Source organism: Gobio gobio (assembly GCF_949357685.1).
Source record: "Gobio gobio genome assembly, chromosome: 8".
Taxonomy (NCBI): domain Eukaryota; kingdom Metazoa; phylum Chordata; class Actinopteri; order Cypriniformes; family Gobionidae; genus Gobio; species Gobio gobio.
Genome location: NC_137114.1, coordinates 53,573,165 through 53,601,133, shown reverse-complemented (window position 1 = coordinate 53,601,133; position 27,969 = coordinate 53,573,165). Strand labels below are relative to the sequence as shown.

The window sequence follows — 27,969 nt, the reverse complement described above, 5'->3', positions numbered from 1 at the left end:
GGATCCTTCAAAAACTGAGACGGCCTTCAGAGGCGCTTGATGACGTGGCAGTCAAGATATGCAGCCTTACTAGGACACAGCCTCCGTTTGAGAAACACCCGCAAATTATGTACAATATCCCAGAAATCAATCTGTGCCCTGTGATTTAAACACTTCTGATCTCTGTGTTTCTCTTTGTTCATAATGTTTTAGACTGTAATGATTGAACTCAGTATTACTTACTCATCAGGTTCTGCCCCAATTAAGTTCTTCAGGTCAAACTTCTGTATCGTCTCCTCTGAGGACAACAACACAAAAACTAAAGCTGACCACTGAGATGAGGAGAGTTTCACAGCACGTAATCCTCCACGACTCATATGAGGTTGAGCTTCGTTCACTAGTGAAAGATCACCCAGTTCATTCAGACAGTGAAACAGATTGATGAATTTATCTGGAGAGGGATTCTCACTGATCTTTTCTTTAATATAGTCAACTGTTTTCTTATTGTTGTGAGAGCTGTTTCCTGCTTGTGTCTTTAGTTCTTGTAAGAGACTCTGATTAGACTTCACTGACAGACCCAGAAGGAAACGAAGGAAAAGGTCCAGATGCCCATTTTTACTGCCTAAAGCCTCATCCACAGCTCTCTGATGGAGATCAGACAGTGAAGCGGTGTCTCCATTAGTTGGTTTAGTAATCAGGTCAAACACATTGATGTTATTGTTTATAAAGGAGAGATGCACATATAGAGCCGCTAGATGCTCCTGAATGCTCAGATGAACAAAGCAGAAGACTTTCCCCTGACACAAGCCCAACTCTTCTCTGAAGATCTGAGTGCACAATCCTGAGTACACTGATGCTTCTGTCACATCAATGCCACACTCTCTCAGGTCTTCCTCATAGAAGATCAGGTTTCCTTTCACAAGCTGCTGATACGCCAGTTTCCCCAGTTTGACAATCATGTCTCCATCTTTCACTTTCTTCTCATAGTCCTTCTCATGTTTGATGTTGGTCTGAAGGATCAGGAAGTGTGTGTACATTTGAGTGAGAGTCTTGGGAATCTCTTCACTCTCTGCTCCACTCAACATCTTCTCCAGAACAGTGGCTGAGATCCAGCAGAAAACTGGGATGTGACACATAATAAAGAGGCTCCTTGATGACCTCAGGTGTGACATGATCCTGTCGGCCAGACTCTGATCACTGATTCTCTTCCTGAAGTATTCCTGCTTCTGTGGGTCACTGAAGCCTCGTACCTCTGTCACTCGATGGACACACTCAGAGGGGACGAGATCAGCTGCTGCGGGTCTGGAGGTGATCCAGATGAGAGCAGAGGGAAGCAGATTCCCCGCAATGAGGTTCGTCAGCAGCTCGTCCACTGAGGCTGATTCAGTCACATCACACAACCTCACATCGCTCTGAAAATCCAGAGACAGACGACACTCATCCAGACCATCAAAGATGAATGACACTTTATACTGATCACTGGATATTTCCATTTCTTTGGTTTCAGGGAAAAAGAAATGAAGAAGATCTGAAAGACTGAGTGTTTTGTCCTTCATCAAGTTGAGCTCTCTGAAAGGAAGTGGAAATATGAGCTGGACATCCTGATTCTGTTTCCCTTCAGCCCAGTCCAGGATGAACTTCTGCACAGAGACTGTTTTTCCAATGCCAGCGACTCCCTTTGTCAGCACAGTTCTGATGGGTTTGTCTTGTCCAGGTAAAGGTGTAAAGATGTCACTGCATTTGATCGGTGTGTTCTCTGTTTCTGCTCTCCTGGACTGTGTCTCAATCTGTCTCACCTCATGCTCATTATTGATCTCTCCACTTTCACTCTCTGTGATGTAGAGCTCTGTGTAGATCTCATTTAGGAGTGTTGGGTTTCCCTGCTTTGATATTCCCTCACACAAACACTCAAACTTCTTCCTCAGATTTGATCTCAATGTGTCGAGGACTTCAGCAGGTTTAGAGTCATGGCTGTAAGATTAAAATACCACATTATTACACAAGTTACAGAAGTAAATAGCCATAGATCACAAAATAGATGATTTGTTTGCTGTATTATGGGACACAGAACATCATACGGTTTCTGAAATGTTTCAATCATTAATCATGTGTTTGAGTGATGTGTGATGTCATAGAAGCTCCTAAAATTAAACAACAACAAAATTCCACATTTTACCTGAAACCAGGACACATGCTTTCATTAAACTCTTGTGGTTGAATCACAGGCGGGAACACAGTTTTGTTTTTAAATGGTATGGATTGATGATTTGACCTTAAATCAGAATGAAGAGGGTAAAGAATCAGACACACTGATATTGATGTAATTGTGTCATTAACTGAGTAACAGACCAACAGCTTTTACAGTGTGTGAATGTATTAAAAATACAATACATAGAGCTTTATACAAGAGCACAATGTTCATCATTAATAGACTGAAACTTACAGGATCTGAACTCATTACACTGCTCTATATTAATAACAACTTCATAAAAATCAAATACTATAAGCATAACTTTTATAGAGATGATATACCTGAGATCAGGTCGTTTGTATACATTCTTAAACATTATTGGGCGATTCATAGAGCCGTCACTCTTCATAGACACACAGCTGGACTCTGGTCTTGATCTCTTCTGCTGGACTGAACTGGTTTTAAAACTAAGTCAAATAAAAAGCATACAGACTTATACATGTTGTCAGTGTTGGGGAAAGTTACTTTGAAAAGTAATGCATTACAATATTGTGTTACTCCCTTAAAAAGTAACTAATTGAGTTACTTAGTTACTTTTTTTTTTTTTTAAGTAACGTGATACGTTACTTTTGCGTTACTTTTTCTCACCTGGGCTGGGCTTGTTTTTTTGTTTTGTTTTTTAATAGCAAAAAAAGTTATATTTTTGTGCAAATGTAAAGACCTCTTCATACCACAATTGAGATAAGCCTCAGGCTGAGGTAAAGATGTGCTACCATTCTGGATAATGGAAGAATAGGACGCAGGAGAAAAATGTTTTACCAAAAAAAAAAAAATCTAGTAATATTTATCATCGAAGGTCAGTTGCAAGACATTGGTCAATAAAGGTAGATTAAATGCATAAAAATATTTGTTTTTTTAACATTTATATTAGTGCTGTCAGTTAAACGCGTTATTAACGACGTTAACGCAAACCTATTTTAACGGCGTCAATTTTTTTATCGCGAGATTAACGTTCTTTTTGGTCTAACAAACTTTGTAGTTTTTTCACATGCTGTTGCAACAACTAGTAACGTTAGAAAAACTACAACACCACTCCGGATGTAGCTAGACCGGAAACAAAACATCAGGCACGCTGCGGCTGCCCACACTCGTTTGGGCCATTAAAAGAGTAGACGTGGATGGCAAGCGTGAGACGCCGAAATGAGAAACGTATTATGCCATGGTTTAACTCAGGGGTCTTCAACTAAAAGTGCTTGTCTTGAGCGCTGCTTTCTGCTCTGATGGTGCGTTCACACCAGACGCGAATGAAGCGTTTTGCGCGAGTGATTTAAGTCAATGCAAAGACGCAAATAGACATTCTGCGGCGCGGATTAAGCGGCGTGCATGTCGCGTCATTCGCGTCCGGTGTGAAGGCACCATCAGTCTCTTCTTCACTGCATGCTTGACCGCGCGTCTGGGTCTGAACGTAGTAACTGAGCATTGCAACGTTAACTGTTTCATTACGTCAAAAGGCTTCGCGGTCCGGATTCGGACCGGAGTCCACTAGTTGGCGACCCCTGGTTTAACTGCACTATAGGCGGAGTCCTAGTTTACCTTGCATGTGCACTTTGTAATTTTATTTTGTATCACCCTGTTTTGATCCCTTAGAAAGGGCTGTTGAAGGGGCTGTTTGTGCAACAAAGTATTTGTTTCACCCTTTTATTGATGGGCAGTGTTACATTGTGTGAGATTATTTGCTCCAAGTGAGAATGTTGGTGTGAAATCGAACACTAAAGTATGCCAATGTTGTTTTCAATAAAACAAACATTTGAACAAAGCAAGCCGATCCACTTTTCTATGTTGATAAGATCATTAAAATAAGAAAAAATAATGGGACAAAAAGAAATCAAGGGACATTTAGAATAAATAAAAATGTGCGATTAATTGTGATTAATTGTGAGTTAACTATGACATTAATGCGATTAATCGCGATTAAATATTTTAATCGTTTGACAGCACTAATTTATATATTTGAGATTTGCATAGTATTCTGATTTTGCATTTGACTGATTTTATTCATTTTGAGGAGTACTGAATCTTTATTGTGCAAATGAGATGAACAAATGCTCACATTTAGTCTAGAACTACAATAACACACAACGCCTCTACACTTACTCTCAATTTTTCTCAACATGGGGGCAGGAGAGCTGTCAGTCAAATAAATGTGAAAATGTAACTTGAATAAAACAAATTTTACTAAAGCGACTGAGAAAAACGGTAATATTAGGAATTAGGAATTCAAAACAAACAAATTGAAAACAACAATAGAATTATAGAATGACTCAACTCAAGTGAACATCAACCATGATTCAAAAATGTCATACTATAAGCATACATTTTTTAGAGATAATCTACCTGAGATTAGGCCGTTTGTCTCCACTCTTAAACGTTACTGGCGGCTCAATCATAGACCGGTCACTCTTCATAGACACACAGCTGGACTCTGGGTTTGAGCTCTTCTGCTGGACTGAACTGGAACAGAGAACAGATTGGCCAATGAGAATGCCTGGTCAGTGTACACATAGACCAGGCGCTTGACAAAAACACACAAGACAAGATACAGCAATGAACACTCAACCCTTGCATAATAACTGCAAATAATGTAAGAAGTATTACAATATTATTGTAATAATGTCATAATTTTCTCAAAATGTAATAAAATATTAAGCTCATATCATGTAATAAATGAGCAATGTATTACATTATAAACAGGGTTCCCACTCTTTCATGAACACCAGATTCAAGGACTTTTTAAAGCACCTTTTATTTTAAATCAAGCACAATAAATACGATAAAGGTGGGTGTGTTATTGCCAATATATCAAATACCTACCTGTGTCTATCATTAATGCAGTAACGCTAAGCCATATACTGACAACTAAAATACAATTTCCAATGAGGAAAAATTTGCAATTTTACAAAATCCAATGAGGAAAGAAGCTGGTGTACAAGAGCGAGCGAGTTTTAACGAGAGATGCAGTTTGCAGCACTCTTATTCCTGCTTTTAACATTTATTTCACACTAGTTTTAGCTTTCTTTTTTTATAAATCATTACTTAATTAAAACATCAAAATATAGAAATAATATTGTATACATGAATTTTCCAATTACATGAAAAGATTTCAGATGTTTACGTGGTTTTCTTCTTTTTATTTTTTGAGCAGTGATGAAATATTGCTCTTGTAAATACTTGCCAGCATTTCAGTAATGAAAGTCTAGATCTTTAAAATGCATCCAAATTACAGCAAAGCGCAACCGTACGGTGGCCTGCAGGGGTCAAAAAGGATATAAACAGTGCATTTTGAAGTGATCTCATCTTGAAAACTCTGAGATGTGGATTCGGACGGCAATTAAATGACCACACGTCCTTGGTGTTTGTCTAAAAACAGTAGGTAATTCGGCCGGGGATTTTTACGCGGGTGTGGGAGAAAAACACTGACCTTCTGGATTCGGGTGGCAATAAAATCTCTGACTAGCCCGTCAATTATGAAAATACCTTATGACCCCACGAGAAACAATTACCACCCGAATAGGACTTTGAACAGTAGATGACGCTTATGGAACAGCAAAAATATATTCCTTCCTCCCATAATGCTGTTTTGTTCTGGCTTTGGCAGCGCATGAAGGCCAATTTTTGTAATAGCACCATGCTACTCTAACAAAATGCAGTTCATGCTTAATTCAAGCACTTTCAAGGACCTATGTTTGTTTTCAAGTACTTTCCAGGCCTTGAATCCATGTGTCTGTAATTCAAGAACTATCAAGTACTTTCAAGAAGCGTGGGAACCCTGTATAAACTAGGGATGGGCAACAGTGGTCGAGTAATCGAGTACTCGAACGTGACAGCGATCATCGATCATGAGAACGATGATCGCCCCTGAAAAAAAAATATTTGTCTCTTTTTTTATTGGTTATTGCGTTGTTTTGCGCGGCACCGGAGGTCTGATTGGTTAGCATTATACAGCACGCCTCCTGACCGCGGCGAAATAAAGTGAAACTGAGGCGTGCACTGCAGTGATGTCTGGAATCACTGATCATTGAATGGTTAGTGCAAGATGTGCAGCGCCAATCTGTCATAGCCTACATAGCATTATAACGAGAACACGATGGAAATAGAATGCTGTAAATGATCTGTGTTTAGTTCCCCGTGTATCAGCTGTTAAAGGAAATCCACAGAGAAACAAGCGGGAACACTCAGACTAGCGCGTGAAGTTCATGTGCGCATTCGCGTACTTTCCTGCAGATGCACGTTGTAAGATTACTTTTATGTTGTCTATCTGATTAATCTAATATAAGAAGCGTTTGGTTGAGCTTAATAAGCTAGCAAAGCGCTGCCGTTATACCGGCTGTTGTTCATTCTCTTCAGTTTCAGCTCAAACGCATATTTCATGCTCGACATGATGGTTTAGCTCAGTCATATTCTTTTTAGATAGGCTATTTCTTTCTCAGAATCATTTATATTAGTAATGCAGCAGTGCTATACTGTTCTCATATTTTTTAACAGTAGACCTAGTTTATTTAAAGCTGTTTTTCGTTATGAGTTCGAAAACGTGCAGTGATGTCTGTAAACGCTTTGCACATCATTTTATTATTCATGATCGGAGTCAATCTGTCAAAGCATTATAATGAGAACACGATTTTAATAAAATGTTGTTTTTGTGTGCTTTCGTTGTCCGTGTATCAGCGTTGTTAAGGGAAGAGCGCATTCAAAATGTTCCGTTTAAAACCCTTCGCCTGTAAAATCTAACACTGAAGTTCACGTGCGCATTCACGTCCTTTTGTGTTAATTTATGTCGTAATAGGTTCATTATAATCTTCATATTGATATTGATATAGGGTGCGTTTGGTTGAGTTTATTAACCAGCTAGCAAGCTCTGCAGGGTGGTGTTATTTCACAGTTTCAGCTCAAAGTCAATGCTCGATATTACTGACTTGGTTATTTGAGACGGTCATTTTATAAAGATGTTTCTTTTTCAAAGACATTTATGCATTATAATCTAGCAGTTATTTTTTGTTTTATATGTTCATGTTTTCATATACCTGTTTTCATGTCACATTTGTCAACAACCATTTTCATAACAGTATTTTCATTTTCTCAATGACGGACATGCCCCGCCCCCTGCACATGCCCCGCCCCCGAGTACTCGTTTTTGAGACCTATCGATGATCGAAATGAGAAATTGACAAAAATGCCCATCCCTAGTATAAACTCCCCAAAAACAATAATGTTGTCATAATAATTGTCATAATAGTAATAGCTTTTAAAACATAAAATATATTAGTATTCCCTAACAGCACATTTTAAATCTAAATCAAGTCTTAAACTACCTGCGAAATGCAACAGATTTAAATATTCATGCAATTGTTTTTACCATATTATTCTGAATATAAGACGACCCTGAATATAAGACTACCCTCCCACCTTTTCAAGATGAACAAATTAATTTAATATATTAATAATATATTAATTTAAAGAACATTATTTCTCATATTATATTCTATATATTCAAATGTTTAATTATTGTATTTAAAGTATGATAAATACTGATCAAATGTACCAACAATTACATTCAGAAATAAACACTTTATGGCATAGCTACAATAAAAATAACCATAAAAAAGTCAATATTCATTCCACTATGCTGATTTCTCATTTCTCAATACCTATTACATTATGTGCAGTTATTACCTTAGGAGTTGCTAAAAGGGATCCGAATACCACGCTCCGAACACACACACAATGCATCATGCAGACGAAAGAGAATTATAAAGAGTGAGTTCTAAAACTGACCCACAGTTTATAATATGCAAATCAGATCAGTCCTGAAGACTAAGAACCACCTTGCCACCTAAAATTGTAGAGTCAGGATTGGCTGTGACACTCTCAAGGATCTAAGTGACCCACTACATGACAACACTGCTGCTCACCATTCATTAAAGTCCCACAGACCAATGTGTTGTATTTCCTTTTAGTGTTAATGTCTTAGAGTAGTCAGTAAAGTTTTATTTGTGTTCACATGATGATGTTTGTTTATTTTATGTTCACAAATTGATCTGATCAAGATTCGGTGGCAAATACATTATTAAAAATGTTTATACTTTAAGCACATCTTTTTAAAGAAATGTTATTCAAGGTACCTGAGATCAGGCTGTGTGTTTCCACTCTTAAACTCTAGTGGGTCATCCATAGACCAGTCACTCTTCATAGACACAGAGCTGGACTCTGGGTTTGAGCTCTTCTGCTGGACTGAACTGTAACAGAGAACAGATTCAGTTTAACAGGTAATTATCACACAGGTAAATTAGCACATTGCCCACACACACACAAAATAGCCATAGCCATCATTGACAGTGCTGTAGTTACTATTGATTTAGGGATCATTGGATTCTGCTCTGCTGCTATCACCTGTCTACGCTCTGGGGGTGGAGCGGACTTTGGAATTTCACTCTCTGGAACGGACTTGGGAATTTTCCTCACTGGAATGGATTTGAGAATTTCATTCTCTTGAAAGGACTCTTGATTTTCACTCAGACACACAGACTCTGGACGTAGGGACCAAAGAGTGCAGTTAGAGTCTTAGAGCCGCCCTGACGGACATGATGGGAAGATCCACTAATTTAGCTGTCAGGTCTACACTGTTGGACACAACCTTCCGTGTCCAGCGAAAGACTGGAGATGTTGGTTTGATAGTCTCGATAACCAGGGAGTGGGCTCTGGGATTAATTTCCCTGGAAAGGGTTCTGGGGCTGGCATGAGGAGTGATGAAAATGGGAAGAGTTCCTAGGTAGCTGGTGGTTTGGTCAAGACCGCTGGTGCCAGGATGAGTGGAGTTGAATTGGGTGACTGTGACTTAGGTGATGGCGTCTTCATCCACGATTCATAATTTCAACTGCAATTTAACAAACACTCTTTTGTGTTTTAACATATACTGTTAATTATGTATGATTCGAAAACGTCATTACGGAGCTCTGGTACCTGTTGCGCTGTACTAGCAAGATCGCCCTGGTCCAGCAACACATGAGCACCCAACCGTTTGTATTTCAGCTGACGTTGAAACTAAAACCCAGGCCTGTTGATGTGGGACTTTAAAAGGTTCTGAATAGACTCCATGTCTCCTTTAAGGTAGACAAGTTGTCCCACCTCCTTTAACAAAATGCGACCGACTTTATTACAGCGGAAGTACTGATAAGCCTCAGAGATTTTCAGATTGTTCATCGCTTCACCGTCCGTAGCAACGAAGTCAATAAGGTAGCTAAATATACTAATGCAAGTTATCTGAGGCCACTTCTTTGGGTTCTCCTCCCATCCCTCGATAGTATAAGGGCAAGGCAGAGGAATGATCTCATTATTACGCTTCAGGATTAACAGGATGTGTTCCCACCTTAGGCGTAATATGCGGGTGGGATATGTCCCCACCACTTTTTGCCAGGGCCAATATTGTCCCCACCACTTTTTGCCAGGGTCAGTATTGTCCCCACCACTTTTTGCCAGGGTCAGTATTGTCCCCACCACTTTTTGAAACATCTCGCGGCATGGATGACCCTACCTAATACAAACAAAACATCTCCAGTTAACTAGCAGAGCATAATTTTGTTCGTTTGTTAAATAAAAGGCGATCTGGAGCTTGTTGCCGCTGTTTACAGTAGGGCTGAACGATTAATTGCATTTGCGATAATATCGCGATATGCTATAACGCGATTTCCTAACCGCAAAGGCTGTGATTACAGTCTGGTCACGTGACACGCGAGAGTAAAGTCTGCAGAAGAAGCATCAACTTGGCACGTTACACATAGCCTATCATATGCCTGGCCTAAAAGAAAAAAAAAACTATTTGTGTTTGATCTATCTAATATGGTGTTGTTCATACTATAGGCTACTATCATCTCTCCAATGATTCTGGATCGATTCGGAGCTTAGATTTTAACTGCAGGTGCGCGGTGGCGCTGCGTGTGTTTTAGAAACACCCGTATTCTGATTGCTTCCATTATATCTCTCTCACACACACACACACACAATCACGCACGAACCATAAAATAATATTTCATAACGTTCGGAAAGGTCGACGGCGCGAATTGCAATGACATTTGCAGGCTTCTTTGCACAGGATAAGCGCTGTGAGAAACTGATGTCACGCTTACAGTGTGTGTTCTCGCCCGCCGGTATTTTCCTTACAAATGCTCAACGAAGGCTTCATTCATGTCGTTAGAAACTCACTGACAGAAGACTTTCCATTTCAAATGCTCACGCGGCGCATTGTGAAGAGTGCTCGCGAGCACGTGTCTGTGCGCGTCTCAAAATGCTTTTATGACGCAAAATTAATGTAAACACCATCAGTAATGTTTTAAAGGTCCCGTTCTTCGTGTCTTTTTGAAGCTTTGATTGTGTTTACAGTGTGCAATATAACATGTGTTCATGTTTCGTGTGTAAAAAAAAAACAGTATTTTTAACACAATTTACTTATCTGTATACCGTTGTTTTCACTGTCCTAAAAACGGCTGATGACTTCCTTGATTCTATGAAGTCCCTCCTTCAGAAATACGTAACGAGTTCTGATTGTGCCAGCGCTTCCCGTGTTGTGATTTGACAGCAGCTTTGTGAACGTGGCACGGTCCTGTGTTGTGATTCGACAGCAGCTTAGCGCACGTGGAAAGGTCACGCCTCTTAAAGGGAGATGTATGCGCACTTAATGATCTCTACAGCGTCCCTGGGAAAGCCAAACAAAGGTGATTTGACTCCGGGATGAAAATAACAGCGTCTCGACAACATGGGGACAAACACAGTCAAACGCAACACTTCCTTTTCTCCACGCGACACGTCCTCTTCTCCACGTGGGACAGCAACAAGACCACGCCCCCTTTTTGCGCGTAGTCTTGTGGGCGGAGGTTAGTCTGCTCTACTGTTCTACTGACGTAATTAAAGAAGGAAGTACCAGGATGTAGTCCAAGCCAGCCGTTCGCTGTAGGCTTTGAAAGGGAATTTCTGTTAAATAAAATATCTCGCTTGGCATTGAACTTTGAGCTTTATAATTTTACAGGTATTATTTATGCTCTAACAGCAACATTACACACTAACTAAAGTTTGAACAATGGGATCACGAAGAAGGGGACCTTTAATGAATTAAACAGACAGGGCAAAAACATCTTATATTTCAAAAGAGATCTGTGCATTAGTGTGAATGCAGGTCTCCCGCTGTCTATGATGTCATGATTAATAATCAAACAGTAAAGCTGAGAAAGAGAAAAATCACTCACAGTTCAGACACTCTTAAATACTGAAAGCACTCTTTGTTCATTGCTTGTAATATGTTTTTTTGTTTCTCTTTATGATTTACTACTTTGTTTTGCAGCTATATTAGTTTATATATTTAAAATTATCAACATGCAATTGTTTTAATTAAAATGTTATAATGTGTAGTTATTTTAAAAAGCTTATAATTACATATATCATAATAAAAAACATTATTATTAATCTTATTAATTTATTAAAAACTTAAAAATTAAAAAGTTCAAGAATTGTTTTGGAATCGGATCGTGACTCCCAGAATCGGAATCGGATTGTGAGGTACCAATTAAAGATTTCCACCATTACTATACAATAATGTATTGATGAATAATACAGAAGATAAAGAGTTTAAAAAATAATCGCATATTAAATCGCAATCGCAATATTGGTTAAAATAATCGCAATTAGATTTTTTTCCAAAATCGTTCAGCCCTAGTTTACAGTGGCGCAGATTTCTATTGTGGCTCATGGACACCGTGCAGTCTTCACACGGACAAGCGTTTTAATCTATCGATTAACACCATTGCGAAGACTCTCTATTTGTTCTGGTGAAATCACAAAACAAAATGCACTAGACTCCTTCCCTGCTTTTGATATACAATCACTGATGATATTCAATTTTGATGAGAAAAAAAAAAAACTATATTAGGGCAGATTAGAACCTCTGACATGCTTAACAAAATATCTACCACTAGACCATTAGGGAATACAAACAAATCTTGCGAATCCATGCGTTTATTCATGTGAAAAATCTCAGCACTAACAATATATTGTGTTTAGATGCAAGAATGAAACCATCACATTAAACACGAGTTCTATATTGATAAATTAAACCCAATGGACTATAGATGTTGATTTCTGGACATCTTAAAGGGGTCATGAACTGCATTGTTTTATAATGTTTCATGATTTTTACATCAAAAACTTTTACATCTGCTCATTTAAAACAAGTAGAGAGCAGATGTATTCTACTCTTTCATGGCTCACTTTAAAGCAAAGAATAACAGTTGCTTTAAGCACCATGATATATAACACATTGACAATGAAAATGCCTTTTTTCTGTTTAATCAAATAGTGTACTACCTATATAATTTAACACAACTGTAGAGTAAAAACATTTATAAAAAACATGCATATTACATACATTTAAAAAAAAAACTGACAAGATTGTGACAGAGTCACACTGTCTGGTGCCTCTAGACAACCCAGGACAATTGTTTGCATAAAGTTTAAGGTAAAAATAACTGCCATTAATTTACTAGTATCTTAATACTATGCAATTAGATAAACTGCTCATTCATTACATCACTTTACCTCTGTCTTTATCCCCATTTTTCATCTTCCTTGCATCAGAGGGCTTTGGTCTTTTTTGATACTATGGCAGACTAAAAGGCTATTTTATAATTTGTCATGTGAATTCGGCCATTTGTCACAATCAGGTAACTTTTTGTTTACACCTGGAGTCAATCACTTTCAAACGAAAGCAGTGCTTTCTACATTGGATGTGGCGAGACGCGACGCAACACAACAGTTACATTAATTCATTTTATACCAGCAGGCCTAACATAATCATACAAGAAACAAAATATGGAGCTTTGGTAAAAAAAAATAAGTTAAGAAAAATAGTCGAAAAACTTTGCCCATCGCTTAATAGCAGATGTGAAAGGCAAGCGGGCAAGTTTTGGGGTTGTTATGGATCATTAAAATGTGAATTTCAGTGAATGAATAGAGTTGGCGTTTCTTTAATACATAGTTGTCGTGTAAACATAGCATAATCAGAAAGAGTTAGGGTATGTTAACTACTTGGTACAAACAGGGGCCTGTACCATGATGGTAGTTTAACAAATTCAGGGTTACAGGATTAGTTCCGAGTTGACAAAACCAAACCATTTACATTTATTTACATTTATGCATTTGGCAGACGCTTTTATCCAAAGCGACTTACAGTGCTCTTATTACAGGGACAATCCTCCTGGAGCAACATGGAGTAAAGTGCCTTGCTCAAGGACACACTGGTGGTGACCGCTGGGATTGAACCAGCAACCTTCAGCGTATCAGTTCCATGGTTTAACCCACTGGACCACCATCTCACAAACCAATCTATTCAGGCTCTGTTGGTCCCATGATGCTGATCATCAGCTTTCTCTGTCAACTCAGGCTTTGATCCTGAGTTTAGGAGTTTAGCTGTGACATCAGAACCGAACAGCCAATCCCATGCTGTGGATCAACTGAGATTCACTTCTCGCGAGAGAAGCAGTGTGATTGATTTCTCTCTTCTGCAGAATATTACATGATTGAAAAATATTAAGAATTTAAACAAATTTACACAGCAAGAAGAAAAGAGCTGTCTATAAAAGAATACAAAATATTCAATATGTCAATGCAAAAGTTATGAAGTTAATTTTTATAGCTTTATTTATTGAATTTAAAGCTTATTTGTATGACCTTTATATAGGCTATTTATATTAATTTGAACTAAGTGCCTATTAATGACTGATTAACTAAAACACTACATGTGTAATTGATTAAGGGTATAATATTTACATAAATTATATCTAAGTAATTCAAAATTATTATTATAAATAAGCATTGTTAAAAGCCAGACGCTTTAGTCTTTAAAAACCATTTGCTATGTTGTGACCTTTAATTTGGAGTAGAAAAAGGGGAGTGACTTTATTGCATCAGAGTTGTATCACTTTGCTCACAGCTGATTGGTCTAATTTCAGTTTGAGATCTCTTATCCAGAACATATCCTGCCCTGGAGCAGGTTAGCCTTGGAGCTTAAGTTACTATGGAGATGAACACTGCTAAAAGCCAAGCCACTTTAATGGTACCTAAAACCCAGGATTGGCACAAACTAAGCTTAAACATATCTGGCTAGCCAGCTAAACCGGCTTCATGGTATAGGCCCCAGGTTTCTCGTGGTAAATCAAGAAAACAACAGATTTAAACAACAATATACAATAATGTAACAATATTTAAAGGGATAGTTCCCCCCAAAAAAATTCTGTCATTAATTCATCACCCTCATGTCAAACAAAAATAACGGCTTTATTCAGCAATTTTGTTCTAGCCTGTACCAGTCTGCACTGTTTACCACGAAAACTACATAGGACTGGCACAGGCTAGAAGAAAAATTGTTGAATAAAGTCGTTATTTTTATTTGTTTTTGCGCACAAAAAGTATTCTCATCTGCACACAAAAAGTATTCTCATCGCTTCATTAAATTAAGGTTGAACCACTGGAGTCACATGGACTACTTCAACAAATAATAGTCTTTAATAATGTTAATAAATAATGTTTAATACCTTTCCGAACCTTGACAGTGTTCATTAAACGGCTGTGTATGGAGGGGTCAGACAGCTCTCAGATTTCATAAAAAATATCTTTGTGTTCTGAAGATGAGCGAAGGTCTTAAGATTTAGAACGACATGAGGGTGAGGAATTAATGACAGAATTGTAATTTTTGGGTGCACTATCCTTTTAACAGTGTTTGTTGAAAGTACCTGCATCCTGGAGAGAAGTCTCCATCTGTGGATCCTTGTGGATCAGCCATGATGAAGCTGCAGGAGAATCTGATGAGTCCGATCTCCTCCACTGACTCTGAATGAACAAACATCACACACTAAATTAAATGATTACATTAAACAAACTTCATATTTGATCTGAACACATCTGGAGTGTGAGGAAAGGATCATGTGACTGTGTGAACTCAAGCTCAGTCACTCATGTTTACACATATGCAGTTAAACCTCTGAAGAATCACAGACATCACCAAACACAAAACAAACCTTGAAGTGAAAGAAACCTTTCATTAAAGTTCATATCAAACAAACAATCACTCAAAATGTCCTCCAGAGATTCATATTAATATGACCTGAACACTCACCTCGATCAAACTTTTACAAGATACAGCTTCTCAAATCCTCCAGCTTTAACATTATAAACATACACGGGCATTCCTGATTAAACTCTAATAAACCTTTCTTTTAAACACTTTTTTTAAAGCTCTGTTTTTTTCCGTGTCGTATTCGTATTTTACCTGCGTAAAATGGCGACAGGTGAACTCTAACTTACTTTCCCTTCTTTTTGTTTGTGACGAGAGAGAGAGAGAGAGAGAGAGAGAGAGAGAGAGAGAGAGAGAGAGAGAGAGAGAGAGAGAGAGAGAGAGAGAGAGAGAGAGAGAGAGAGTCGCCCTCTGCTGACAGAAAACAAACAAACAACAATTGTGTTTTTAGTGCGACCAAATTTTATTAAAGGGATAGGTCACCCAAAAGCTACAGTGCTTTGTTTGTAAAAACAACAACAACAAAAACCTAATTTACCACTTTATGTTTATTTACAAATTATAAATGTTCAACGCGCGTTAACGAGTAAACAACGCCAGAGCCGTTAAAATCTTCTTCTTTTTTTCAACAGGACGCATGCGCGTTGTGTTGATGTGACAGAAGACGTTAAATAAAGTGCTGTATAAATCTTTTCATAAAATAGCTAAAGATAAAGTGGTGTGAGTGATTTATAATAACCTAACGAAAATATATTTATTCAATGCTATCCATTGGGATTATAGTTCACTAAAACCATGAAATAAATGAAACCGAAATAAAACTAAAACATTTAATTTCAGTAATTTGCCAAAACAGCATTTATTATTTTCATGTTCTGAAGTTCTAAAACAAAAAACAAAAAAACTGAAATAAACATTTATTTAAAAAGTATATAAACATAAAAGACACAAAAGGACGACTAAAATTACCCAACTAAAATGAGTGGAAACGGAAAATATAGAATAAAAACTCCAAATTTAAAATATTAATATAATAGTATCTCAGTGATAAAGATGTTGATGTTTTGATGTCTTTCAGAATTTTGTCATATATTTCCTCAAAAAATAGGTTTGAATTAATATTGTTGAACATAATAATTAACAATAATTTATTTTCGCAATAACAAAATATACAAATTAATTATAATAACATACAGTACTTTGGACAATCAGTGGCCAGCAAAACAAATGTACGGTAAAATGCCGGTGCAGTACCCAGGGCGGCCGGAGGCTGGCGGTAATGAGCTGCAGTTCTCAGTGCGGTCAACAGGCGACAGTCGAGCCCGCGGTGTCACAGGCGTCCGCCGCAGAAGAAGAAACATCAGCAGCGGTAGTGAGTCGCATTCAGAGAAACAGCAACAGCAAAATCATGGAGGAAACCGCAAAAAAGGAGAAAAAGCAGGACGAAATCAAGGAGGAGAAGGACAAAAAACCGGCGGGGAAAGAGAAGGAGAAGAAAGAGGAGCAGGAGCTGGTGAGAGAGAGAAAAACAGCCGCGTTTGAATTCCGCCTGAGTCACTCAGCAGGCCAGACTCTCAAACACACTCACACACACACTCACACACACCAGCTATACTCACTATTATTCATGAGTTAACAATGGATATACCTCACAGTCAGCACTAAACACTTTACAACATAATGTGTGTGATTATAAGACTCATATATGCCTTTATATGTATCATAGCATTGTAAAACACAAGGATTTATTCGGATATAGTTCACAGATGTGCTTCCCTGATGGTCTGATTATAAAACAACTCTTTCATAGTTTGCAGGGTTGTGATGTTGTACATAATAATGTCTCTGATGTGTGTGTGTGTGTTGTTTTTGCAGTCAGAGGAGGACAAACTGCTTCAGGAGGAGTTAGAGATGCTCGTGGAAAGACTTGCTGTAAGTTCAGATTTATTAATGATTCCTGGTTGAACTGTCAATTTGACCCATTTTAAAAAGCAAACCTTTAGGTTTTACATCCCTAAAAACATCCTGAACTGCGTGCGATTCGTTGTTATAGAAGAAAATTGGGTAACACTATAGAGTAAGGTTTCATTTGTTAACATTTAGTTCACTAACTTACATTTAGTTAAAACGAGCCAATACTTTACAGCATTTTAATCTTAATGCCAACATTTACAAATACATTATTAAAATGAAAAGAATAGTTAATGCGGTGTGAACTAGCATGAACAAACAACGAACAATTATATTTACAAGTGCTGTCAATCGATTAAAAATATAACGTATTTAATCACACCTAACATTAAAGTTTAATATATTTTCACATTGAATCTCCAACATAATGTGTAAGTTTTTTTGTAATATTTGTTTAATGGCATCTTTTTTACTTAGCACTATGAATGAAGGCCAGTGTCATTGATGCTTATACCCCGATATACTTATTTTTCGTTCTTCGTTTAGGACAGTGGTCTTCGCTATTTTTTCAGGAGAGTCACACTGATAGGACAAAATCAATAGGAGAGACACTTACCGCAAAGTAAAAGTTATTTCCAGTCATAAATAGCATGTCTGCTGATCAGTCTGTCATCCCTGAACATACAATATGCTATGCAATAAATACAAAAAGTGGTTAAATAGTGGGTGGGCATAATATATTTTTAATGTAAACTTAATTTTAGTGCTGTTATAAACATTTTTTATGTTGAATAAAGTTTTTTCCCGCTTTTAGGGATGACGCAGCTTTCAGACGCACTCAACACAGTAACAGCGGCGCGCGCTCGACATTCTTTAGCTCCGCCCACACGATACGCCCCCAGCCGCACGGCTTTTTTCGGAAAGACTCGGAACAGCGCATCTTCCTTTTATAATTATAATAAAAATAAAGACTTTTCGGAGATATGCAGGATGCAATGCTACTCTATAGGTACTCAAGATTGACATGAGACTGACTGAAACTGAGTGCCCCCCCCCCCCCCCTTTAAGATATTTCTGTAAATTATATAGGGAGCCCTTACTTGTACATTAATATTAAAGGTTCACAACAGAGCCCAAACTATTAGCCTAAATTCAGTTGCTATTTATTTTAAGGTATAATAATCAACACTCAAATAACACATTGTGTGCAAATATGTAAACTTCACATAAGGCAGTTTTTGCATTAACTCCTAAATCTAAATATAAAATAGTTTTTTTCTCCAAATCGTTGTTGAAATATAATAACTTATATACAGTGTCTGTCATTTTCATGACAGGTTTATTTAACATGCATGAAATAATCAAGACATCACTAACAGGTTAAGTAGAATATAATGAATATAACGGCTAATATAGAGCATATATTTAGCGAAAGAGTTGATTTCTCTAGTGAATAAAAGTCTGGAAACTGAATGACCTCCTGAGGTAAATGTGATGCTAACGTTACATGACATTGTTTAGTTTACAGCAGTTATATTGACGTCTTTCCGCCGTTGAAACACTGATTTAGCGATTACACCACATATACACATGACAGTAAATTTTAATGTATCCTCAGCATACCTTCAGATCGTCATTCATGTTTATTCTTGAATCTTTAGTAACAGATGATCGATCGCCTTCACAGATGATCGCGTTCACGCGCGTCGCGCGGCCGCTTGAACTGTGATCATGAAGTGATCAGTCACGCCACATAGAGCGTCAAAACGGCATTTATCGTTTGAATTTCGTGATAAAATGGACTGAATACTTAATATGTTCGTGTGGGAACTCGGATTGAAGTTTGTTCCACGCTTACAACAAGCCGACTGTTAACTGTTAAAGATTACATTCATAACCGTTCGGTACACGCGTGCACCGTACCGGAAGCCCTGTACCGAAACGGTTCAATACGAATACGTGTACCGTTACACCCCTAGTGTATACTGTAGCGCAGCCAAAGGATGACAGGAAAAAAAGCGCATGCTGCGTTAATTGCGTTAAATACTTTTAACGCGTTAAACTGAAAAAAATAAATGGACGCGTTAACGCACATTTTGACAGCCCTAATTTTTATTAACATTAACAAAGATTAATAATAAATGCTTTAAAAATATATTATGCTATCAAATGAAGTGTCACAATAATGAATTTCTTTATTTCTGAAAAGACTTGATGTTTACCAATAACGTCAATGCCCATTTATTCCACAATACAATGATAAAATCACGGCCTGGCCTACATTATTTCCAACTGGATATTCTGTTTCACTCTCAGTACGTTTTTTTTTTTAAGTCAAGACGCTTGTTTTTTTTCTGTTGCGCAGGAGAAGGATACATCTCTGTATCGTCCTGCTCTGGAAGAACTGCGTCGTCAGATTCGCTCCTCCACGACCTCGATGACGTCCGTGCCCAAACCGCTCAAGTTCCTGCGACCCCACTACGCCAAACTCAAAGAGATATACCAGAACATGGAGTCCGGAGACAACAAGGTGTGTGTGCGGCATCAGTTATGTGGATTTTATAAGAACAATCAGCCAATGTGTGTGTGGAGTGTGACGTCTCTCTCTGTTTGCCAGCACTTTTGTGCTGATGTGGTGTCTGTTCTCGCCATGACCATGAGCACCGAGCGGGAGTGTCTGAAGTATCGTCTGCTGGGCTCACAGGAGGAGCTCGCGTCATGGGGACACGAATACGTCAGGTAGGAAAACCAGCCACACGACACACACACACACACTAGACCAGTGTTGTTACTAGGGCAGGGGAAAAAATATTCATATAGATTCTTAAAGGGGTGGTTGCATTCGATTTCACTTTTTTAACTTTAGTTAGTGTGTAATGTTGCTGCTTGAGCATAAACAGTATCTGCAAAGTTACAGCGCTGAAAGTTCAATGCAAACAGAGATATTGTCTTTTAAAGTTATGGCAGTTTATTGCCTACAAAAACGGCCGGTTTGGACTACAACAAGCTTCTTCCCGGGCTGGTGACATCATGAACACCTGCTATTAACAAACACTGCCCCTGCGAACACGCAACAAAGTGGGCGAGCCTACGTCGCAGTCATTACGAAAGAGAGCGAGAGCATTTGTAGAGCTACAAACTACATTTGGCCGTCTAACCAATCTAAGACCATTGCGTTTTTCGGAGGGATGGGCTTCACAGAAGCAGGAAGCAAACAAGCCGTTCAAAGGACAGTGGAGACAGCGGTGTGGAATAAAGGTCAAATATAAGAAAAATGTGGCGTAAAAAAAAAAAAAGAAGAAGAATTAAGACATGTTATACTGCGCCCCATAAACACAACCAAGCCTAGGAAAAAAACACGGAACCACCCCTTTAAATCCCCATAAATGTAATTATAATATTTTCATTCAAATAAATGTAAAATTAATATTAAAAACATTTAAAAAAAAGTTTTTCATAAAGAAATTTTCATAAAACATTTCACTGCAATTTCTAGATAGCTAGATAGAGACAGAAAGACAGATAGTTAGAACAATAGATGACAAAACAATAGAAAGACAACAATAGAGAGAACGACGGAATGACAGAACGATGGATAGAACGACAGAATAATAGTAAGATGGAATGACAGAACGATGGATAGAACGACAGAACAATAGCAAGAGAATGATGGATAGAACTTTATATAGATAGATAGAAAGACAATGGCAGAAAGACAGATGGATAGAACAATAGATGACAAAACAATAGAAAGACAATGATAGATAGAACGATAGAAAGAGAATGATGGATAGAATGACAATTGGAATGTCAAAAACAAAACGACGGATAGAACGACAGAATGATAGATAGAAAGAAAGAATGACAGAACAATGGCAGATAGACAGATGGATAGAACAATAGATGACAAAACAATAGAAAGACAACGATAGATAGAACGACAAAGACAGAATGATGGATAGAATGACCGATAGAACGACAGAGCGATAGACAGAATGATGGATAGAAAGACAGAACCATAATGAAAGAGGACGATGGATAGAACGACAGAAAGACAGAGCAATAGGCGGAACGATTGAAAGACAGAACAATGGATAGAACAACAGATAGACAGAACGATTGAAAGATGGAACGACAAAGACAGCAATAGAAATACAGAACAATGGATAGAACAACAGAGATAGAAAGACAGAACGATAGAAAGATAGAACATCAGAAAGAAAGAACGACAGAATAATAGAATGATAGAAAGACAGAATAATGGATAGAACAACAGAAAGACAGAATGATTGAAAGACAGAACAATGAATAGAACAACAGATAGATAGAAAGATAGAACGTCAGAAAGAAAGAACGACAGAATAATATAAAGACAGAATAATGGATAGAACAACAGAAAGACAGAATGATTGTAAGATGGAACGACAGCAAGACAGAACAGTGGATAGAACAACAGATAGATAGAAAGACAGAACAATGGATAGAACAACAGATAGACAGAAAGACAGAACAATGAATAGAACAACAGATAGATAGAAAGACAGAACAATGGATAGAACAACAGATAGATAGAAAGACAGAACAATGGATAGAACAACAGATAGATAGAAAGACAGAACAATGGATAGAACAACAGATAGATAGAAAGATAGAACGTCACAAAGAAAGAACGATGGAATAATAGATTGACAGAAAGACAGAACAATGGGTAGGTAGATTGATAGAAAGACAGAACAATGGATAGAACAACAGATAGATAGAAAGACAGAACGATAGAAAGATAGAACGTCAGAAAGAAAGAATGACAGAATAATATAAAGACAGAACAATGAATAGAACAACAGATAGATAGAAAGACAGAACAATGGATAGAACAACAGATAGACAGAATGTCAGAAAGAAAGAACGACAGAATAATAGAATGACAGAAAGACAGAACATTGGATAGAACAACAGAATGACAGAACGTCAGAAAGAAAGAACGATGGAATAATAGATTGACAGAAAGACAGAACAATGGATAGAACAACAGATAGATAGAAAGACAGAAAGTCAGAACAATTGATAGAACAGCAGAACGTCAGAAAGACGGAACGACAGAGCGATAGAAAGAGCGACAGCGATAGAAAGAAAGAGCGATGGACAGTCGACCGATGCTGATTCTTAAATCCCGAGAGTCGATGCGTCGTCCGCTTCTCAGATGATGAACAGGCTATCGGAGCGCCTCGGCCTCATCTAATAGATCATCTTGTGCTTCTTCACTATTGATATGAAACAGTCTCAGATTTCAAATGGCGTCCATTTTATGATGAGATTCACGAGCATAAATGGCGCTGTGGCGTGATCCGGTGTGTGCGCAGGCATCTTGCCGGAGAGGTGGCTAAGGAGTGGCAGGAGATTGAGGAAGCAGATAAAGCTCAACAGGAAGTCCTCCTGAAGCTGGTCAAAGAGATCGTCCCGTACAACATGGCCCACAATGCCGAGCACGAGGCCTGTGACCTCCTGATGGAGATCGAGCGGCTGGACATGCTGGACACGTACATCGACGAGAACGCCTACGCTAAAGTCTGCCTGTACCTCACCAGGTAGAGACGCGTTTACCCACAATGCATCTGAACACACGTCTTCGAGTGATTTCTTGGTTCTGATGGTGTGTTTGTGTGTCCAGCTGTGTGAGTTACGTCCCTGAGCCGGAGAACTCTGCTCTGTTGAAGTGCGCGCTCAACATCTTCCGGAAGTTCAACCGTTACCCAGAAGCCCTCAGGCTCGCGCTCATGCTCAACGACGTGGAGCTGGTGGAGAACATCTTTACTTCCTGCAAGGACATGTAGGTCATTCACTCTATCACACACACTCTTCATCGCCTGAGAACTGAGGCTCCAGTGGCCTAACGTGTGTGTGTGTGTGTGTGTGTGTGTGTGTGTGTGTAGTGTGATTCAGAAGCAGATGTCGTTCATGTTGGGTCGTCATGGCATGTTCCTGGAGCTCAATGAAGACGTGGAGGATTATGAGGATCTGACGGAGATCATGTCCAACGTGCAGCTCAACAGCAACTTCCTGGCTCTCGCTAGAGAGGTACACACACACTCTCTCACACACACACACACACACACACACACACACACACACACACACACACACACACACACACACACACACACACACACACACACACAGGGTTCCTATGGGGTTTGGAAAAGTATGGAATTTGATTTGAGTAATTTCCAGGTCTGGAAAAGTATGGAAAAAATAAATCAGAGTATGGAAAAATATTTATGTTTCCAGACTATTGTCCCCATTTCATTTTCTAAATATGAAATTAAGAATTTCTAAATGTATATAATAAATATATACACAATCGTTTTTTTCAATGAATGAAAAACTTGTAGCCTAGCTATGGCAGTAAAGGTCAGGCCTGTGTGTTCCTTCCTCTTCACAGTTCAACAGTGGTTAACACAGCACTTTGTAGTTTGAGAAAGCAAGTTGGGTTTGAGGAGTCGATGGTGGAGTTCTTAAAGGAATAGTACACCCAAAATGAAAATTTGTCATTTATTCACCCCCAAGTCTTTCAAAACCATAAGTTTATTATATTAACATTTTTAATATTTTTAAACCTGAGAGATTTCAGTCCCTTTATTAAAGGACTAGTTCACCCCAAAATGAAAGTGTCCTAATCATTTACTCACCTCAATGCCATCCAAGATATCCATGACTTACTTTCTTCAGTGAAAGATAAATTAAGTTTTTGAGTTGGTGCCATTTTGGATGGCATTGGGGTGAGTAAATGATTAGGACATTTTCATTTTGAGGTGAACTAATCCTTTAAATATCTTCATGTGTCCCAAGATTAACAAAAGTCTTATTAGTTTAGAAAGACATGAGGGTAAGTAAATTATGATAGAAATTAAATTTTTGGGTAAATTAATAACCCTTTAAAAAAATTGTGACTGATTTAGCATTTTGATCGTTAAGGTCACAAAAAGCAATATTTTAATATAGGATTTCTAAATATTAGATAGCCTACATAGAGGTTTTGAGTGTAACATACTTGTCGGTGCCGATGGCATTGTGGGTAAGTGCATCGCCATGTAGTGCTGTTGTGCTTCGGGAGACCCGGGTTCGAGTCCTGCCTCATGGACTTTCCCCAATCCCGCCCCCCTCTCTCTCCCACCTTACTTCCTGTCTAGCTACTTTCCTATCCTAATAAAAGGCAAAAACGCCAATACTAAATCTTTAGAATGTTACACTTGTTAGCAGTTGAATTTGAAAACATTTGATCAGAACAAGTTAAATATGGTCGGAAAAATCTGTAGGAAGTCTGGAAAAGTATGGAATTTTGAAATGAAAATTGTGTAGGAACCCTGCACACACACACGGACACACACTCTCACTCACTCACACTCACACACTCTCACTCACACACGCAGAAACATATCCAGGTCACACAATATCTGGGTCATAAGAGAAAATACACAGATCGAAAAGAAAATGAAGCTGGTTTTTGGACCATTTGACATCTATCGATCTTTCTATATATCGTTCCATCCATCCATCTATCTTTCTATCTATCGTTCTGTCTATGGCTCTATTGATCTGCCGTTTTCTTTCCGTCATTCTATCCATGATTCTCTTTCCATCATTCTGTCTTTCCATCGTTCTGTCTTTCTATTGTTCTGTCTTTCTGTCATTCTATCTATCTGTCGTTCTATGGCTCTATCTATCTGTCATTCTCTTTCCATCGTTCTGTCTTTCTATCGTTCTGTCTTTCTGTCATTCTATCTATCTGTCGCTCTATCGTTCTGTCTATGGCTCTATCTGTCTGTCGTTCTCTTTCTGTCATTCTATCCATGATTCTCTTTCCATCGTTCTGTCTTTCTATCGTTCTGTCTTTCTGTCATTCTATCTATCTGTCGCTCTATCGTTCTGTCTATGGCTCTATCTGTCTGTCGTTCTCTTTCTGTCATTCTATCCATCATTCTCTTTCCATCTTTCTGTCTTTCTATCGTTCTGTCTTTGTCATTCTATCCATCATTCTCTTTCTGTCCCTCTCTCTGTTGTTCTATCCATCATTCTATCTGTCCATCGTTCTGTTGTTCTATCTATCATTCTATCCATTGTTTTCTTTCCATTGTTTTCTGTCTTTCTAATGTTCTGTCGTTCTCTTTCTGTCGTTCTATCCCTCGTTTTTTTTCTGTCGTTCTTTCCATTGTTTTCTGTCTTTCTAATGTTCTGTCGTTCTCTTTCTGTCGTTCTATCCCTCGTTTTTTTTCTGTCGTTCTTTCCATCGTTCTGTCTTTCCATCGTTCTGTAGTTCTATCCATCATTCTCTTTGTCGTTTTATCTATCGTTCTGTCTTTCCATCGTTCTGTAGTTCTATCCATCATTCTCTTTGTCGTTTTATCTATCGTTCTGTCTTTCTATTGTTCTGTCGTTCTATCTATCCTATCTTTTTGTCTCTATCTATCTATCTATCTATCTATCTATCTATCTATCTATCTATCTATCTATCTATCTATCTATCTATCTATCTATCTATCTATCTATCTATCTATCTATCTATCTATCTATCTATCTATCTATCTATCTATCTATCTATCTATCTATCTATCTATCTATCTATCTATCTATCTATCTGTCTATCTATCTATCTATCTATCTATCTATCTATTAAAGGATCATTTTTAGGCCGAATGTGTCTTATTGTCTTGTAAATGCTGTCAAAATGCTAATTTTTTGCATGCAAAATATAAAGATGTTTTCTTGTGATTGTGACCCAGACACATTTAGATTTAGATTTAGCACACTTCTGTGAGTTGCCTGTGTGTTGATGCTTTATTTCTGCTCTTTCCTCTGTAGCTCGACATCATGGAGCCTAAAGTTCCAGATGACATTTACAAAACCCACCTGGAGAACAACCGTAAGCCCCTTGGGATCAGGAATCTGGTGGTGTGTGTGTGGTGTGTGTGTGGTGTGTGTGACTAACGGTGGTGTTTCTCTCAGGGTTTGGTGGCAGCGGTTCACAGGTGGACTCCGCTCGCATGAATCTCGCCTCCTCGTTCGTCAATGGCTTCGTCAACGCCGCATTCGGCCAGGACAAACTGCTCACGGAGGACGGAAACAAGTGGCTCTACAAGAACAAGGACCATGGTGAGAACAGCCCCATCTCTGGGCAGCTAAACCACACACATCTGCTGTTATTGTGTGTTAAATGTGTGTGTGTTATAGGCATGCTCAGCGCTGCGGCCTCTCTGGGAATGATTCTGCTGTGGGATGTGGATGGAGGTCTGACACAGATTGATAAATATCTTTATTCATCCGAGGACTACATCAAGGTACAAATGCACACAGCTGCTACACTGCAAAAAATGCTTTTCTTGCTTAGTATTTTTGTCTTGTTTTCAGTCCAAATATCTAAAACATCTTACATTTAAGAAGCATTTGCTAGACAAGCTAAAGTTTTAGTCTTGTTTTGGGGAAAAATAACTCAATATTAAGGGAGTTTTTGCTTAAAATAAGCAAAAGAATCTGCCAATGGGGTAAGCAAAATAATCTTGTTTTCTGTTTGAATTAATATTATTTTGCTTATTTTAAGCAAAAACTCCCTTAAAGGGTTAGTTCACCCAAAAATGAAAATTCTGTCATTAATGACTTCCCCTCATGTGGTTGGACACCCGTCAGACCTCCGTTCATCTTCAGACACAAATGAAGATATTTTAGTGTAAATCTGATGCTCTGAAAGGCCTCCATTGGCTCAACTTTACACTCTCAAGACCCTTAAAAGACACTAAAGACGTCGTTACAAAGTCCATCTCACTACAGTGGCTCTACAATAACTTTATGAAGTGACGAGAATAGTTTTTGTGCGCAAAAAAACCCTAAATAACGACTTATATAGTGATGACGATTTCAAAACACGGCCTCATGAAGCTTCGAAGCGTTATGAATCAGTGAGTCGATTCAGCAGTTTGACACGCGATCCGAATCATGAATTGACTCACTGATTCATAACGCTTCGAAGCTTCATGAGGCCGTGTTTTGAAATCGTCATCACTATATAAGTCGTTATTTAGGGTTTTTTTGCGCACACAAACTATTCTCGCCGATTCATAAAGTTATTGTAGAGCCGCTGTAGTGAGATGGACTTTGTAACGACGTCTTTAGTGTCTTTTAAGGGTCTTGAGAGTGTAAAGTTGAGCCAATGGAGGCCTTTCAGAGCATCAGATTTACACTAAAATATCTTCATTTGTGTCTGAAGATGAACGGAGGTCTGACGGGTGTCCAACGACATGAGGGTGAGGAATTAATGACAGAATTTTTATTTTTGGCTGAACTAACCCTTTAATTTTGAGTTATTTTCCACCAAAACAAGACGACAACTTTTGCTTGTCTAGTAAATGCTTCTTAATGTAAGATTTTTAAGATATTTGGACAGAAAACAAGACAAAAATACTAAGCAAGAAAAGCATTTTTTTTTAGTGTATGTTTAAATTTCAAATTGTGCGAAATGTGGCATAACACATTTGTGAAGAAAGCAGCGTTTCGTAGAAAGCTAATGTGCTTTCAAACAATATATAATAAGGTGTCTAGAATATTATACATAATCTCATGTGTTTCTCTCAGTCCGGGGCGCTGTTGGCGTGTGGTATCGTGAACTCTGGCGTCCGTAACGAGTGTGATCCCGCTCTGGCTCTGCTGTCCGATTACGTCTTGCACAACAGCAACATCATGAGGATTGGAGCCATTTTTGGGTAATTCACAAGTGACACACACCATTTCTTCA

At 38.3% G+C, this 27,969-nt stretch overlaps 2 protein-coding genes across 3 annotated transcripts in view; one reads left to right on the top strand and one right to left on the bottom strand.

Moving 5' to 3' along the window:
- Window positions 1-15,579, bottom strand: part of LOC307130031 (uncharacterized protein) — a 93,101-nt gene extending 77,522 nt beyond the window's left edge. Inside the window, exons 1-7 of one of the 2 annotated variants that reach the window (XM_079822879.1) lie at window positions 15,381-15,579; window positions 14,998-15,094; window positions 8,347-8,460; window positions 4,565-4,681; window positions 2,512-2,637; window positions 2,156-2,251; window positions 223-1,950 (exon numbers count right to left, since the gene is read on the bottom strand). In XM_079822879.1, the coding sequence (XP_079679005.1) occupies window positions 223-1,950; window positions 2,156-2,251; window positions 2,512-2,637; window positions 4,565-4,681; window positions 8,347-8,460; window positions 14,998-15,047 (2,231 nt within the window). In that variant the 5' untranslated portion in view covers window positions 15,048-15,094; window positions 15,381-15,579. The remainder of the gene's footprint in view (window positions 1-222; window positions 1,951-2,155; window positions 2,252-2,511; window positions 2,638-4,564; window positions 4,682-8,346; window positions 8,461-14,997; window positions 15,095-15,380) is intronic. The other variant, XR_013816992.1, reaches the window with a different exon arrangement.
- A 1,037-nt stretch (window positions 15,580-16,616) lies between these two features.
- psmd2 (proteasome 26S subunit ubiquitin receptor, non-ATPase 2) overlaps window positions 16,617-27,969 on the top strand; it is a 30,491-nt gene continuing 19,138 nt past the window's right edge. The window contains exons 1-11 of the mRNA XM_079824469.1: window positions 16,617-16,791; window positions 17,154-17,210; window positions 19,555-19,719; window positions 19,807-19,928; window positions 22,550-22,774; window positions 22,858-23,016; window positions 23,120-23,264; window positions 26,046-26,106; window positions 26,190-26,336; window positions 26,415-26,521; window positions 27,810-27,937. Of these exons, the coding sequence (XP_079680595.1) occupies window positions 16,687-16,791; window positions 17,154-17,210; window positions 19,555-19,719; window positions 19,807-19,928; window positions 22,550-22,774; window positions 22,858-23,016; window positions 23,120-23,264; window positions 26,046-26,106; window positions 26,190-26,336; window positions 26,415-26,521; window positions 27,810-27,937 (1,421 nt within the window). The 5' untranslated portion in view covers window positions 16,617-16,686. The remainder of the gene's footprint in view (window positions 16,792-17,153; window positions 17,211-19,554; window positions 19,720-19,806; window positions 19,929-22,549; window positions 22,775-22,857; window positions 23,017-23,119; window positions 23,265-26,045; window positions 26,107-26,189; window positions 26,337-26,414; window positions 26,522-27,809; window positions 27,938-27,969) is intronic.